This window comes from Rhinolophus hipposideros (genome assembly GCF_964194185.1).
Source record: "Rhinolophus hipposideros genome assembly, chromosome: 15".
Lineage (NCBI taxonomy): Eukaryota > Metazoa > Chordata > Mammalia > Chiroptera > Rhinolophidae > Rhinolophus > Rhinolophus hipposideros.
In genome coordinates this window covers 22,179,968-22,194,584 of record NC_138061.1, presented here as the reverse complement: position 1 = coordinate 22,194,584, position 14,617 = coordinate 22,179,968, and the positions used below count along the sequence as shown (strand labels likewise).

Below are 14,617 nucleotides of genomic sequence, written 5' to 3'. Positions count from 1 at the left end.
TGACACCAGAAAACGTTATATAGGTACTCCTAGAGACTTTATATAGGTACTCCTAGATATTCATTCAAGTGAAATAAAAATATATGTTCACGCAAAGACTTGTGCATGTTTCTAGCACCTTTATCCATAGTAGCATCGTAGTAGAAACAACCGAAATGCCCTTTGACAGATGATGGAAAAACAACATGGGTCTCATGGCCTGGCTGTTCCCCTCCTAGGTTTTCACTCAAGAGAAATGGAAAATATGTCCCATCATTTTGTTACATAAACCAACCACACACATAACATGTCATCTAAGACGTCCAGTTTTGGTTTATTTAAAGTGGAACAACATCTTGAATACACCTGTGAAACAATTTGAGTACCGAATCTTTTTAGATTTCGAGGACTTTCTCCTGTAGGCCATTATCTTGCTCCTAATTAACTCAGCAGTGTAGCTTAGCTACTCATCTTCAAGTCTTTCTGATTTTCAATTTAGTTTTCATAGAAGTAACAACTCTTTCATTTTTTTACTCACATTTTATCAGTTTCTGTATTATTTCATTAAGATATGTAGTTAGTTGCAGTAGCAAGCATAGTGTGTCTGCAGGTCTTGAGACTTGTGTGTGAATGTTCATAGCAGCTTTATTCATATTAGTGTAGGGCCCAATTGTATTAACAGAATTAGCTTTCATGTTACGTCCTTAGCTTTTCTTGATGGTGGCCAAAAGAAAGTGTTTGTATAGACCACAACACTATTGTTGAAGTCACTGATCCGGGGATCCCAAATATGCTTTGTGTGAGCTCCCACATGATATACTCATTTTAGGATTCAGTAGCAAAGGAAAGTTATCTCTTCTGAAGAATTGTTACGTTGCCTTTTACCAAAGAAGTATTATGCAACTCATTGTGTTTCGCTTTTTGCCTTGGTTGCACAGAAGTTCCTATGTCAGTTTCAGTGGTAGACGTATTTACTTCTTTGTCCTTTTCGTGACTTTTAGGTTCTATTTCTGTTTTAAGAAAATGTACACATACACACCCATATAGTTTGATATAAATTGCCTTGAATTGTTTTTAGAGAGAAACATGGTATAAATATATAAATTTTAAAAAGTAGATGGTGTTCATAGGCAACCAACCACCAGTATGTATTGAACATCCATATTCATCATAATAAACTTAACATTTATCGAGCATCTACTATATGCTGGGTCCTGCTGTGTTTTATGTAGTTTAATCCATTAAGTCTTTATAATTGCTAATAAAGGAGGTAGTTTTTAAAAATTATTCATATTTTTAATTAGCTTCAGGTGTACAAAATAACTTAATGATTAGACATTTACACCCTTCACAAAGTGATAACCCCCCTAAGTGTACTACCCTTCTGACATACATAGTTATTATAATACCGTTGACTGTATTCTCTGTGCTGTACTTTATATCCCGTGACTACAGATGGTGCCAAAAAAATGCATACACATTTTTTTAAATTAATTAGATTTATTGGGTGACAATTGTTAGTAAATTTACATAGATTTCAGGTGTACAAATCTGTATTATATCATCTATAAATCCCATTGTGTGTTCACCACCCAGAGTCAGTTCTCTTTCCATCACCATATATATGATCCTATACACATTTTAAGAAAGGAAAAAAACTATTAAAATTGTAATGCAATGAATGACGCTAGCATTCATTTAACATCATCTTTTGAGCAAACGGTGTACTACACATTGCTATCGTAATTCACTTCAACTTCGAAAAGTAATACATAGATAATATCTCTTAAAATGTGTACTTTTTTGGCACTCCTGGTATATATTTAATTATAGTTCACATTCAATATTATTTTATATTAGTTTCAGGTGTATGGCGCAGTGGTTAGGCATTTATATAATCCTCCATAAGTCCAGTACCCATCTGACACCTTACATAGTCTTTAAAACATTATTGATTATATTCCCCATACTGTAATTCATATCCCCGTGACTGTTTTGTGACTACCAATTTGTATTTTCTTTCTTTTTTTTTTTTGGCATATGAAAATTTATTACTACTGTGTTTTTACCATCGAAACTTATGATCTTGGTCTTTCCTTCTTGCCTTTGTATAAGGCCAAAAGAGAGACATTGGCTACTTTGACAACCTTAAAGTGGACTCCAGGAATGTCACCAACAGCATGACCTTTGCGACCAAATCCAGCAACCAGAACTTCATCATTTTCCTCAATGAAATTCAAACAACCATCATTGGGTACAAAGGCTGTGATTTTTTTGCCATTCTTGATTAGCTGGACCCTTACACACTTCCTGATGGCAGAATTTGGCTGTTTGGCTTCAACCCCTACTTTTTCCAGTACGATTCCCTTCGTGTGGGAGGCGCCTCCAAAAGGGTTGGCCTTCAGGGCTGTGCCCAGATGGGCTTTCTTGTACTGTTTATCGTGCCACTTCTGATCTCGTCGGTGACTTCGGAGCTTCCTGGCAGTACGAAGGCCGCGACACTTGCCCATCCTGCCGGCACCACGGGCCCGAGCAAAAGAGCCAATTTGTATTTTCTAATCCCTTTACATTCTCCCCTATCCCCCAAATCCCCTCCCATCTAGCAAACATAGTTTTTTCTCTGTATCTATGAATCTATTTCTGTTTTGTTTGCTCATTTACTGTTCTTTAGATTCCACATATAAGTGAAATCATATGGTATTTGTCTTGCTCAGTTTGACTTATTTCACTTAGCATAATATCTTCTAGGTCCATCCATTTTGTTGCAAATGCTAAGATTTTATTCATATTCCATTGTATAAATGCACCACAATTTCTTTATCCAGTGGTCTATTGATGGACATTTCGGTTGTTTCCATTTCTTGGCTATTGTGAATAGCACTGCAGTAAACATAGGGGCACTTTTTCGAATTAGTGTTTTGGATTTCTTTGGGTCAATACCCAGAAGTGGAATTGCTGGGTCATAAGGTATTTCTGTTTTTAATTTTTTGAGGAAACTCCATACTGTTCTCCATAGTGGCTGCCCCAATTTGCAATCCCACCAACAGTGCACAAGGGTTCCCTTTTCTCCACATCCTCCCCAAACTTACTGTTTGTTGATTTACTGATGAGAGCCATTCTGACAGATGTGCGGTTGTATCTCATTGTGGTTTTTATTTGCATTTCTCTGAGGATTAGTGACGTTGAACATCTTTTTATGTCTATTGGCCATTGTATGTCCTCTTTAGAGAAATGTCTATTCATGCCGTCTGCCCATTTTTAAATTGGATTGTACGGGGTTTTTTGGTGTTGAATTGTATGAGTTGATTTTTTAAAATAAATTTTGGATATTAAGCCCTTAACAGATTTATCATTTCAAATACCTTCTCCCATTCAGTAGGATGACTTTTTGTTTTGTTGATGTTTTCCTTTGCTCTGAAAAAACGTTTTAGTTTGATGTAGTCCCATTTGTTTATTTTTTCTTTTGTTTCCCTTCCCTGAAGAGATATAGCAGTAAAAATATTACTAAGGGTAAGGAGGTTGTTTTTTTATGTAGAGGACACAGAGAGGAATTTAACTTGTCCAAGGTCACATAGTAGCTAGGAGAGGATAGAACTAGGATTCAAAGCTAAGCAGACAGGTTTTAGGTCTACATTCTTGGCCACTACCTCTCATGTTGTACTAGCTGGATTAAGTGTCCAGAAAGCCACTGTGCCACCACTGACTGCCCTAATGTGACTTGCTCCTCCTGTTCCTCCTCCTGGGTGGTTTTCAAATGGCCTGCTTCTCTAGTAGTTTCAGACAGGGTGCCAGTAGGCGGTATGGGCTGAGTTAAGCTGAAAGCAATCCAGGTGTCTGAGGCAGGGTTGACATATCATCTCTCAAATCTCTGACCTTTGTCTTTTTACTGGATCTCTTACATGGCATTTATCACATACCATATTGCTTTTTTTCTTCAGTTACTTACATATTTTAACCTTTTCCTTTTGTAGACTATGAGGTTATTGGAATGTCTTAACTGATTTTCAATCCTTCTCAGCCCATAGAGCATTGCTTCTCTTTTCGGCAGACTCCACATAGCTACTTTGTTTGATTAACTGGCAATTTCTGTGTGTAAAACACTCACGCCACAGCATTCATTTAATAGATATCTATTGAATGTCTGATGTGTGTCAGGAATGTTCTAGCTACAAGGGAGAAGGCAGGAAACAAAACTTAGTCCCCATTCTTAGAAAGCTTACGTTTTAGTGAAGAGACAGATAAACAGATGAAACACAAAACAATGAGGTGGTTATAAAGGCTAAGAAAACTAAAGCTGGGAATAGAAAGTGATGAAAGAGTTTACCCAAATAGAGTCATTAGGGAAGGGCTCTCTGAGGAGGTGACATTGGCACAGATGCCTGAATGAAGTGAGGGAGCAAGCCATATGGACATACAGAGGCAATGAGTTCCAAAAAAAGGAAGTGGCAAATTCAAAGGCCTTGAGATGGGAGTGTGTGCAGGAATGGATGGAGCACAGAGTGAGGGAAAACATACTAGCTTGTGTCCCCAGCACAATGAATGCTTGTGACTAACACACTCCTCTCATGAACACCTGCTCTTCTCCTGCAGTTGAATTGTGTGCTTAGTCAGGGTCCTTTGTGTTTTTTGCTAAACTTGTGTAAGGCACTTATGATTGCTGTTGCAACTACATTAATGAAATAATATGGAAAACAATGAAATATGAGTACAAAAAAACCCAGGGTCGCTATTGCTATGAAAACTAAGTTGAAAATCAGAAATACTTGCTGAAGATGAGTATTAAGACTGTTACTGAGTTAATTATGAGCAAGACAATAGTAAAAGCTTGAGGGGTAAATGAGTTGGTACTCAGATTATTTTATAGATGTATTCAAGACGTTCCACTTTAAAGAAACCCAAACGGGGGTGGCCGGTTAGCTCAGTTGGTTAGAGTGTGGTGCTAATAACACCAAGGTTGCCGGTTCGATCCCCACATGGGCCACTGTGCCACTGTGAGCTGTGCCCTCCTTATAAAAAATAAAAGAAAGAAAGAAACCCAAACTGGAAAACTGGAAATCTTAGCTGATTAAATGATATGTTAAGTATGTGGTTGGTTTATGTAAGAACATGATGCACAATGCCACTGAATACATCTATCATCAAAGGAAAGACCTTGGCCCTACGTTACAACCGCTTCCACAGCCCCTGCATTCCAGGCAATCACAGGTCCCTTCAAGCGTCTTCTAAATGTCTCTCAACCACCCCCACAAACCCCCACTTTTTAAAATGCTCACTTCTGTGGTTCAGGCCACTCTCCCTGCTTGCTTAGAATACTGCAGTGTTCTGACCAAGCTCTGCCTTCAGTCCCCCCTCTAGGCCATTCTGCTTACCATCCTTCTGAAACAGTAAATCTGATCATACCACTTTTCATAAAATTACACTTAAGAAGAATTCTAAACCTCATCTTTTAGGTCTCAGCTTAGAAGTCACTTCTTTTAGGAAGCCCTCCCTAAACCCCTACCCCTGTAATGGGTTAGACACCCCCACTTCCCTCCCCCCATGCCCCGTGCTCTCAAGGCTTCCATTGCTTCCCCGTCAGCACTTAACACAAAGTATGGGAGTGCCTATGTCCTCTTGTAACCTCAGATTGTGAGCCCCATGAGGACAACAACTATGTCTCTTACTGACATATCATAAGCACTTAATAAATATTTGTTGAATGACTTAGTGAATGAATGAAGATTCCAGTAGAACCCTTTTTTTTGCTATTAGTTTTTTAGTCACCATCCTCCATCTATAGGAGTTTGGAATTTGCTGTATACAAATGGCCACAGGAGGGCACAGGCATTCTCATACGAGGTGTGACAATTAAGTACGTGAACTTGCCACCGTGCGCTTACATTGGCAGCATTGTGCAAACAGCTCAGTAAGGTTTCATAACCTTGGTATGTCAGTGTCTCACAGCTGTGTGCGTGTCAATGTGTGGCCGTGTCATGCATAGTGGCGCTCATTATTGTTGAGGGTTTTTGTGTGCTGTTGCGAGAATGTCTGAGCTTGAATTAGAGCAACGAACAAACATTACATTTCTTGTTAAACTTGGCAAGAGTGGAAGTGAAATCAGGGACATGTTAGTCCAAGTTTACGGGGATAATTCCATGAAGAAAACAGCAGTGTACAAATGGATTAAACGTTTTTCTGAGGGGAGAGAATGGCCAGTAACGAGCAGAACTGATGAACACATTGCAAAAATTTGTCAAATTGTGTGTTGAAATCGTCGGCTGACTGTGAGAAGCATAGGAGACCAAGTAAACATCAATGGAGAAACAGGAAAATCTTAACTGAAAATCTTGGCATGAGAAAGGTGTATGCAAAAATGGTCCCAAAGGATCTCACTGATGAACAAAGGAAGAGTCAAAGTTTGCCAAGACCTTTTGGAGAGGCAAGACGATGTTTTGGGCTGTGTTATCACTGGTGATGAAACATGGGTGTACCAATACCACCCTGAAACAAAGCATCAAAGTGCACAATGGAAGTCAGCCAATTCTCCACGACCAGAAATTTCCGTCAGTCCAAGAGTCAAAATGATGTTGCTAACCGTTTTTGATAGCACAGGGATTATTCATTATGAATTTGTACCAACTGGACAAACAGTTAACCAAGTTTACTATTTGGAAGTGCTGAAAAGGCTGCGTGAAAAAGTTAGACGACCTGAACTTTTCGCCAACAATTCATGGCTCTTGCATCATGACAATGCACCAGCTCACGTGGCACTGTCTGTGAGGGAGTTTTTAGCCAGTAAACAAATAACTATTGGAACACCCTCCCTACTCACCTGATCTGGCCCCCAATGACTTCTTTCTTTACCCGAAGATAAAGGAAATATTGAAAGGAAGACATTTTGATGACATTCAGGACATCAAGGGTAATACTACAACTGCTCTGATGGTCATTCCGGAAAAAAAGGTGGACTGGGCGCTGGCGTCAGTGCGTAGCTTCCCAAGGGGAGAACTTCAAAGGTGACTGTAGTGATAGTCAGCAGTGAGGTATGCAGCACTTTTTCTGGGATGAGTTGGCGACCTTAACTGTCACACCTTAATTGTACATTGTGAAGGGGAATGTAAAATGGTATAACTGTTGGAGGAGAATTTGGTACTATGTAGCAAAATTAAAGTCCTCTCATCCAGCTGTCAGAATCATGATTCTATGAGTCTATCGCACAGATGTGCTGGCAAAAAGCTGCAAAGGCATATAAGGGACTTTATGTAGCAGTGATCATAATAGCAAAAGACTGGAAAGTGCCCCAGTGCCCACAGTGCAGGACTGGTTGAACAGTCTTTATGAGTCAGCTTTCGAGTGGGGTGCCCTATAGCCGAAACAGCCGTGCGGAGAGTCACTGTCTATTGCTGCAGATCAAGCTCAGAACCCATTGTCAAGCGAAAATAGCAGGGTGTGCAAGAGGGCATTTGTAAGTTACATTTTAAGTAAGGGGGACAGTATACACATCTATCCATTGTTTTAAAAAGAAACAATGAAAAGATAAACCAAAAACTAATTAAAAATATTTATGCACAGGGGAGAGAGAGCAGGGAGAGGAAGAAACAGGGATGGAAGGTCTTATTTTATTGTTTTGACTTTAGAAGCATGTAAAGATTTATTAATTTTAAAAAGAAAAAGAAATAAAAGTTGCCGTGGGACTGGGGCGGGGGTGGGGTGGGGGGCTGTAGCAGTGCTGGTGTTCCTGGTTAATTTGAAGTCACAGGTCTCCTTTTCACCAGAATCTCTCTGCTCCAAGGAACAAGGAAGGTTGGTAGGACACACATCACAGTAGCTCCCTTTACAGGGGTAGATTTAATGTCTACCGGGAACAGGGTGCAACAGTAGACCAGAAACCTCTGTTGATCTCTTCTTGCCTCTCAGGGCTGAGTCTCATCTCCTTGAGCAGAGGCCACCCACAGCTCAGCTCTTCTCTCTACATCTCACAGCCCAGCGATCAGGGAACTCATTACAATCTGCTTCCTCGTTCTCCTTTCTTTTCTCTTCCCCAACCCCATCTGGCCATCCTTCATGGGGTGATTTCCCACTTTTAGTCCTGAGCTTCTTGCCAGGCCTTTTTTTTTTTTGTATTGTTTTGTTTTCTCTGTGGCTCTCATTCCTTTTCTAAACAGCTACATTCTTTCTATCCTTTTCAGTCCTACCCTAACCCCTGCCCTCTCACTCCTCTCAAACCACCCCAAATCTCAAATTTGCCTGTAAAGAATCAGAAGTCAGGTTCTCACTGGGCTTGAGGAGCCAAAGGTTATTGGGTTTTTTCTGCAGACTTCTTCTCTCAGCACTTGACTAATAAGCTATGCTCAGCAGTTATGGGGCACTGCATTTCTCAGGCAGTGGCCTTGGGAACAGATGTCGAGCCCAGGCCAGCAGTGCCACAGTGACAATGAAATAGATTTTCAACAAGAACAAATGGAACATTATCCTCCATTACATTTGGAGTGTTTGTGGTTGTATGGGAGAGTGCAGGGAGGAGAGAGGGCGGGCGGTGGTGTAACAGCTGCAGAGTGACGATTACAGGAAGTTTGGCAATTTTGATTATTACCATTTTATTTTTGTCTTCCAGCTGCTAGGTCAGGCAGCTCGAAACATGGTACTGCAGGAAGACACCATCTTGCACTCAGAAGATGTAAGAAACCATTTCTTTTGTGATTTAGGTTTTATATACAGTTTGTGTGGCTCCAGGGAAGTAGAATGTTCTATTTCTTTGTGTGTTTTCTCCCCAATGCAGAGTTTAAGGAAAATGGCAATAATAACAACACATCTTCAATACCAGTGAGTATGCCCTCTCCACTGACTGCTGGCTGCACACTCTATCCTCAGGCTGCTTCTTGTTGCCTTGGTGCTGCGGCACATTTCCCTGTGGAAACAAGAGTTGGGAGTACAGGTGGGGTTGGTTAAGGATGAGTTCCCTCTGCAAAAGATGGCTGAGACTGCAGAAGTTGGGTTGGGGGTGAGATCAGAGCTGGGACTACCTTTTGTGAACTTTTCTGGGTCCATCTGAGGACTCCTCAGAGGAAGAGACTGTAAACCCCATAAGGGCAGGGCCCATGCCAGGACCGTGCTAGCACAGGGCGTGGCACCTAGTCGGCACTTAGTCAGTATTTGTCAACTGTGCCTGATCTCTGTCCTGGGGAATCTACTGCTTCACTGGGGAGTCAAGTGTCACTGTGACCTGTAGACTACATTTCCATATGTAGCCCAGCCCTAGCTACATGTGAACCATCCAGGAAATTTGGAAATATAGAGACACCTTCTCCATTGTAATTTTGGATGAAATAATAATTTCATCTTATTTTGTTTTATAGTTTATGTAGTTGATATTATACTTGTACCTACTGGAAATTCAACTCTTGATATTTAAATAGCTATATGTTCATTCTTTTGGTGGGTACCTATCAGGTATGTGACCATTTGACTCCACCATACACAAACTGAATTTGAATCATGTATGTAGTTTTTTGACCACTTCCCACATTCTATGATAGAGTGTTATTACCTCTTTAGGTTTAGAATCCATCTTTTCAGCAGCTCTGCACTCAGACATTGAACAGGGGTTCAATAGCACAAGCTTAGGACAGGATGGACAGAAATATAGAATGTGACATAAGCTGGAAATTTGTTCCGCATATATATATATATATATATATATATATATATATATATATATACATATATATATATATATATATATATATATATATCCATAAATAACTTCTGCTAGTTCACTGAGTTTTCTTCTGTTTATTTTCCTCTTTTTTATTTAGGCAAGAAGCTATTCAGAAAAAGTAAGTAACCCCAAAGGTAGGGGAGTAGGTGACCAACTGAAGCGGGCTAGGGGGAATTACTCTGCTGGCCTAGGGTCAGTGCAGAACTGGTTGACAGATGCCCTTAAATTGGCATATGCTCTGGGATGGCTCATTTAGGATATACGGATATGGTATATTTCAAAGGCATGCAGTAAATCAAAGGCATGCACTGCTAATAAAGGCTTTCGAAAAGTTACAGGGTGTAGAGAGCAACCTTAAGGAACAGAAAACTTTTTACATTGGCAATATTAAGAGTAAATGTGCTCAAGTCATTAAACAGACTTGTTTTTTTAAAGTGGATTAAATATGTCCCTTGCAATATAGTTTACACTACTAATTGGCTTTACAAACCTTTTTTCTTCATAGTTTAAAAACTTCTGGGACCCTAGTCGGCCAGTATAAATTTTGATTAAGCTTCAACTGTTCTTATACATTAAAGTAGAAATGATTTGCACAGAGATGTCTTTATTGCTCATTCTACATCAACTTTTTCATCTATACTAATTTCTAGTGTTGAGCAGTCATCTGATCTACAGGACCAATTGAATCATCTGTTGAAATAGAACAGCTTATTAGAAGGCTTTCCCTGATGCTGAAGAGAAGACATCTTGCACAACCATTTATGCTGTGGGTTTGATTTTCCATTTTCTTCTCCAAAAGTTACGGTAGAAAAGATTTGGGATGATGTACAATTTCTCCTGAAAAGAAGCTAGGTGGTTGAATTTTGGAAGCACTCTTGAATCAGACTAATCCATGCTCTTATTGAATTTTTAAATTGCTCTGTTTTTTTAAGTTGTTCTATTATTTTTATATTAAATCAAGATTTAAAAATGTCTCAGTTTTTCCCATAGAACTTTAATGTCAAAACCATATTGTTTGAAGGTGATTCTTAAGCAAATACTGAATGGTGTTTTCAATTCAGAAATAGATCTTCTATTGTGAACATATATGAATGATAAATACTATTTTTAAAGAACTTTTCTTTTAATCATACATTGAGGAACTATTTTAATTTCATGGTCACAGAATGGTGATAGGCAATAGCTGTTGTTTTCTTTTCTAGTAACTCAGAGGAGATACTGATTTTATTTGTTTTAGCAAATTCCTAAATGAAAATTAGGCAAATTATATCATATCTGGCCAGCTGCAAACTCTTGCCTTGACCTGCATTCCTAGGATTTCTTAGTTGTTTAAGATTCTTGATTAAATGGCCTTGGGTTTATTTTGTAATTTTGCCAGTGATCAGCAAATTCACTTGTATAACATTATTGCCAAATACGAAGACAGTTGGATTCCGGTGAGTGATTGTGGTATAGGGTTGTGCCATGGGGAAAACCTTATGTTTGTAGACATTTACCTATGTTCATTGAATTCATCTTGTTAAATGGCATCACTTTACCATTGTCTATAGTCACGTCTCAGTGTCTTTACTTTGTTTGGAAGGCAGCTATGCTCACCACTATACCACCAACGCATACATTTTACTTTGTTTGAGTTTTAAATGGGACCCTATTTTGTTCCAGTTCAGTTCTTCATTTACTAAGGGTTTGGGAGAAAGTTGACATAAGAAAATAATGTTTTCACTGAAAGGAAAAAACATGAGTCCAGTTTAATCCATATTATATATCATCGAGTTGACTAATCATATTTGTTCCTCATTGTACATATACACGTTAACTTAAGGTTTTAAAAAAAAAGATATGAAGGAATTCACTCAATGCATTTATTCTATAAACATTTATTACAATTATTAAATGTAAACAGGCCCAGTTTACCTTAAAAAGAAAGGTTGCAAACTTTCCGCAAATGTCACATTAAGAGTAAAATACTTGAAGTGTTATCTGAGAATGTTACTATCACTGTTTCTAATCAACATTTAGCTGGTGGCCATACCTAGGGCAGACATTAAAAATAAGTATAGCTATTAGCAGTGAAGAGACAAAATTGTTATTCTCGTATGATAGGATTATCTGCTTAGAAAATCCGAGGACTAATTTTAAAAAAAAAAAAAGGTTTGCCAACTTAGAAAGCAAAAGTTTCATCATCCGAGAACCAAAGAAATACTTAAGATGAAAAAAGATTATGGTCGAAGTTTTTTTCATCATGTTGGAACAAATATGAAGAAGCAATTTAGGATCTTGGAAGTGACTGAATCCAGTCCCTCTGCCTCAGCTCTGCATCTCTGGCAAGTACACATGCAGCTTCTGCGTGAGTGCTTCCAGTGTTTGGGGAATCCTTTACTTAGGGAGGCTGGCCATTTGGGAAAGCTGTCCTTGAAAGATGGTTCTGTGTATGGAGCCCAAATCTGCCTTAATGAACTATCCTGGAATTGTCAGGCCAGTAGCTTCCAAGGTGGGGTGTGTGGGGGATACACAAGGCCATCCTTGGAGGTAAGGGAAGAAAATATGAAAATTTTTATGTATGTTTATTTTTTAAGAAAAAATTAGCTTTTACTAATATTTAAAATATGGCTTGATATGAGAGCTCTAATTTGGTCTGTGTGGCGTGCTGATCTGCATAGCATACCTGTCGTTTAGCAGGGGTGAGATTAACAAACAAAGCAAAAAACTGTGGCTGAGGCCCTGACCAGTCAAAATGAATGATGGTCACAAGCAGTTTGGTCCAAAATCAGCCCTGCGCATTAGATACCTGAGGGAAAACTGGTAGTAATTCAATTTAAGTTGATGCTGGTTTGCTTTATATCATTTTATTGGTTTGTGGTTCAAGTGGATTTAAGATTTATCAAGTGATTCTTGTGAATAACCACAAATTGGAGATAATATAACAAAGCACGCCCAAGTGAACAAGTGGGAATGATAGAGCCCTTTCCTATCTCTTCAAGATAAAGATACCATTTTAACAATGGGTGAGAAAGGGACTGCTTTTCTAAAGGAATAAATTTTATGGAAAATTTTGAAAACTAATATTTAGGAGTGTTTTCATCATTATATGATTGCCAAAAGCCTGATACTTATAAAAACACTTATTTTTACACACTTCATAGTTAGAAACATTCTAACTTACAAAAATATTCCAACAAGGATTTTTTCCATGGGTGTAATTTGCTAAGAAAATATAAATACAACACCTTCCTTTTAATATTTAACAACTAATTGACATCAGAGGAGATTGTTATTGGCAGATGAGATTTAAAAATGAGTATATTTTAGTAAACCTTCCATTTAGACATCCTTTCACTTGGAATCCCATATCTCTTTATTATCCTGATGACCAGATATGCTTATTATAACCACAAAAGGAAAGTATATATACAAATATAAAGATGGAAGAAAAATAAATAAATGCAACTTTCTGCAAGATGAAATAATACCTAGTGGACACGTGAATTGATAAAAAAATTGCTAGAGTTTAAGAATGAACTGAGCAAAATTGCTTCCCTAAATACAATTCGGAATTGACTGAGAATGGCTATGTATCGTATCCATTCCATTTCTATGACATTTTGGAAAAGAAAGAACAAATCTATGGTTGTTTTGGTGGTGGGACAAGGTATGAGTGAAACTTGACAGGCTAGGGGTGGGGGTGGAAGGGGGCACTTGGCAGGCCTGATAAGCTCAGTGACAGAAAATAACCACAAAAGATGGCTTGATCATAAATTCCTAACTGGGCAGGTCATAGCGGGTAGTCCCTCCCAGGCCTTAAGAGCCCTGTCCGTTGTTCTCATGCATCTAGGATAACATACCTTTGAAATGTCAGAGTTATTTTCTTCTCCAGGCCCCTCGAAGGCACAACTGCAGGCACCAAGGCACAAGCCCACAGAACCTGTCCTTGTTATCTCGTTGCCCGCATACCACCTCCATGTGCTGTAAATGTTAACTATACCTATGCCCTACCCACACATGGAAAAGAAGAAGGTTTCTCCATTTTGCTTTTTACACAATTCTAGAGATTTCCCTCCTTTGCTTTCTCCTGCCTCCTTAAATGTACCACCAGTGGATTTCATGTACCTTCCTTATGTTTTCTCCTTTGATTATAAATGCATAGAAGGAACTCAGAACTTCCATTCTTTGGAGGATTTTCTCAATCTGTTGAATCTTGCTTCTGGGCAGGTCCTCAAAACCTTGGCTTAAATAAACTCTTAAAAAACTTTTCCATAGGTTTGGACATTCTTTCCCGACAGAGGGGCTTTTAGTACAAAGAGACAAGAAGAAACTTTTTTGGGTGAGGGAATTGTTCTAAGCCTTGATTGTGGTGAGGTATATGTTTATCAGAATTCACAGAAATGTACACTAAAGGTGAATTTTACAAATGTACATTGTATCTCAATAAACCTGACTTTAAAAAATAGATTGAGAAAAGGTGATATCATTCCCAAACTGTGCAGACATCATTATATACTCGTATGTGGGTGTTCATTTAAGTCAGAACATGAGATTTACAAAATGAAAATCATGGTGAGCAATAAAGGAAGATAGCAATTCATAGTAATAGCCTCTCTTGATCAACGACTAAAGATAGCCAAGATAACATTGGGCCCAAGAGGAGCGGAGCACGAGGTGAGACTGCGCCGCTGCATCTGGCTGGAACGTGGGTTCCTGCAGCCTCACGTGGGCTGTGCACCTCTAGCATGCAGAGGCCGCATCTGTCTTGGAACCCCGGGGGTTCAGGCCTTCCTTCCCTTGGGTGGGGCTGGTGTGCACTCAGCCTTGGGAGCTGGCTGATGGGGAGACCTGGAGACAGTGAGTGTGCAGCTCCTCACCTCCCTGCCCAGGCCCCCAGCCCCTTTCCTTAACCCCTTCTCCACCACCACCCCTAGTGCTCTCAGCCTGCGTCCTAACCCA

At 39.2% G+C, this 14,617-nt stretch overlaps 2 protein-coding genes across 2 annotated transcripts in view; one reads left to right on the top strand and one right to left on the bottom strand.

The window, feature by feature from the left end:
* BORCS7 (BLOC-1 related complex subunit 7) overlaps positions 1 to 14,257 on the top strand; it is a 31,480-nt gene extending 17,223 nt beyond the window's left edge. The window contains exons 3-6 of the mRNA XM_081074267.1: positions 8,573 to 8,635; positions 8,738 to 8,781; positions 9,774 to 9,794; positions 10,327 to 14,257. Of these exons, the coding sequence (XP_080930393.1) occupies positions 8,573 to 8,635; positions 8,738 to 8,781; positions 9,774 to 9,794; positions 10,327 to 10,378 (180 nt within the window). The 3' untranslated portion in view covers positions 10,379 to 14,257. The remainder of the gene's footprint in view (positions 1 to 8,572; positions 8,636 to 8,737; positions 8,782 to 9,773; positions 9,795 to 10,326) is intronic.
* Positions 1,947 to 4,984, bottom strand: LOC308508072 (small ribosomal subunit protein uS12-like). Its single transcript, XM_081074266.1, has one exon. It carries the CDS (start codon positions 2,487 to 2,489, stop codon positions 2,058 to 2,060), a length of 432 nt encoding a protein of 143 aa, XP_080930392.1. The 5' UTR covers positions 2,490 to 4,984; the 3' UTR covers positions 1,947 to 2,057.
* Positions 14,258 to 14,617: the final 360 nt, after the last annotated feature.

What these genes read in the sequence shown, in the direction of transcription:
- LOC308508072 (XM_081074266.1), bottom strand. Translation starts at nt 2,489, where the DNA reads ATGGGCAAGTGTCGCGGCCTTCGTACTGCCAGGAAGCTCCGAAGTCAC.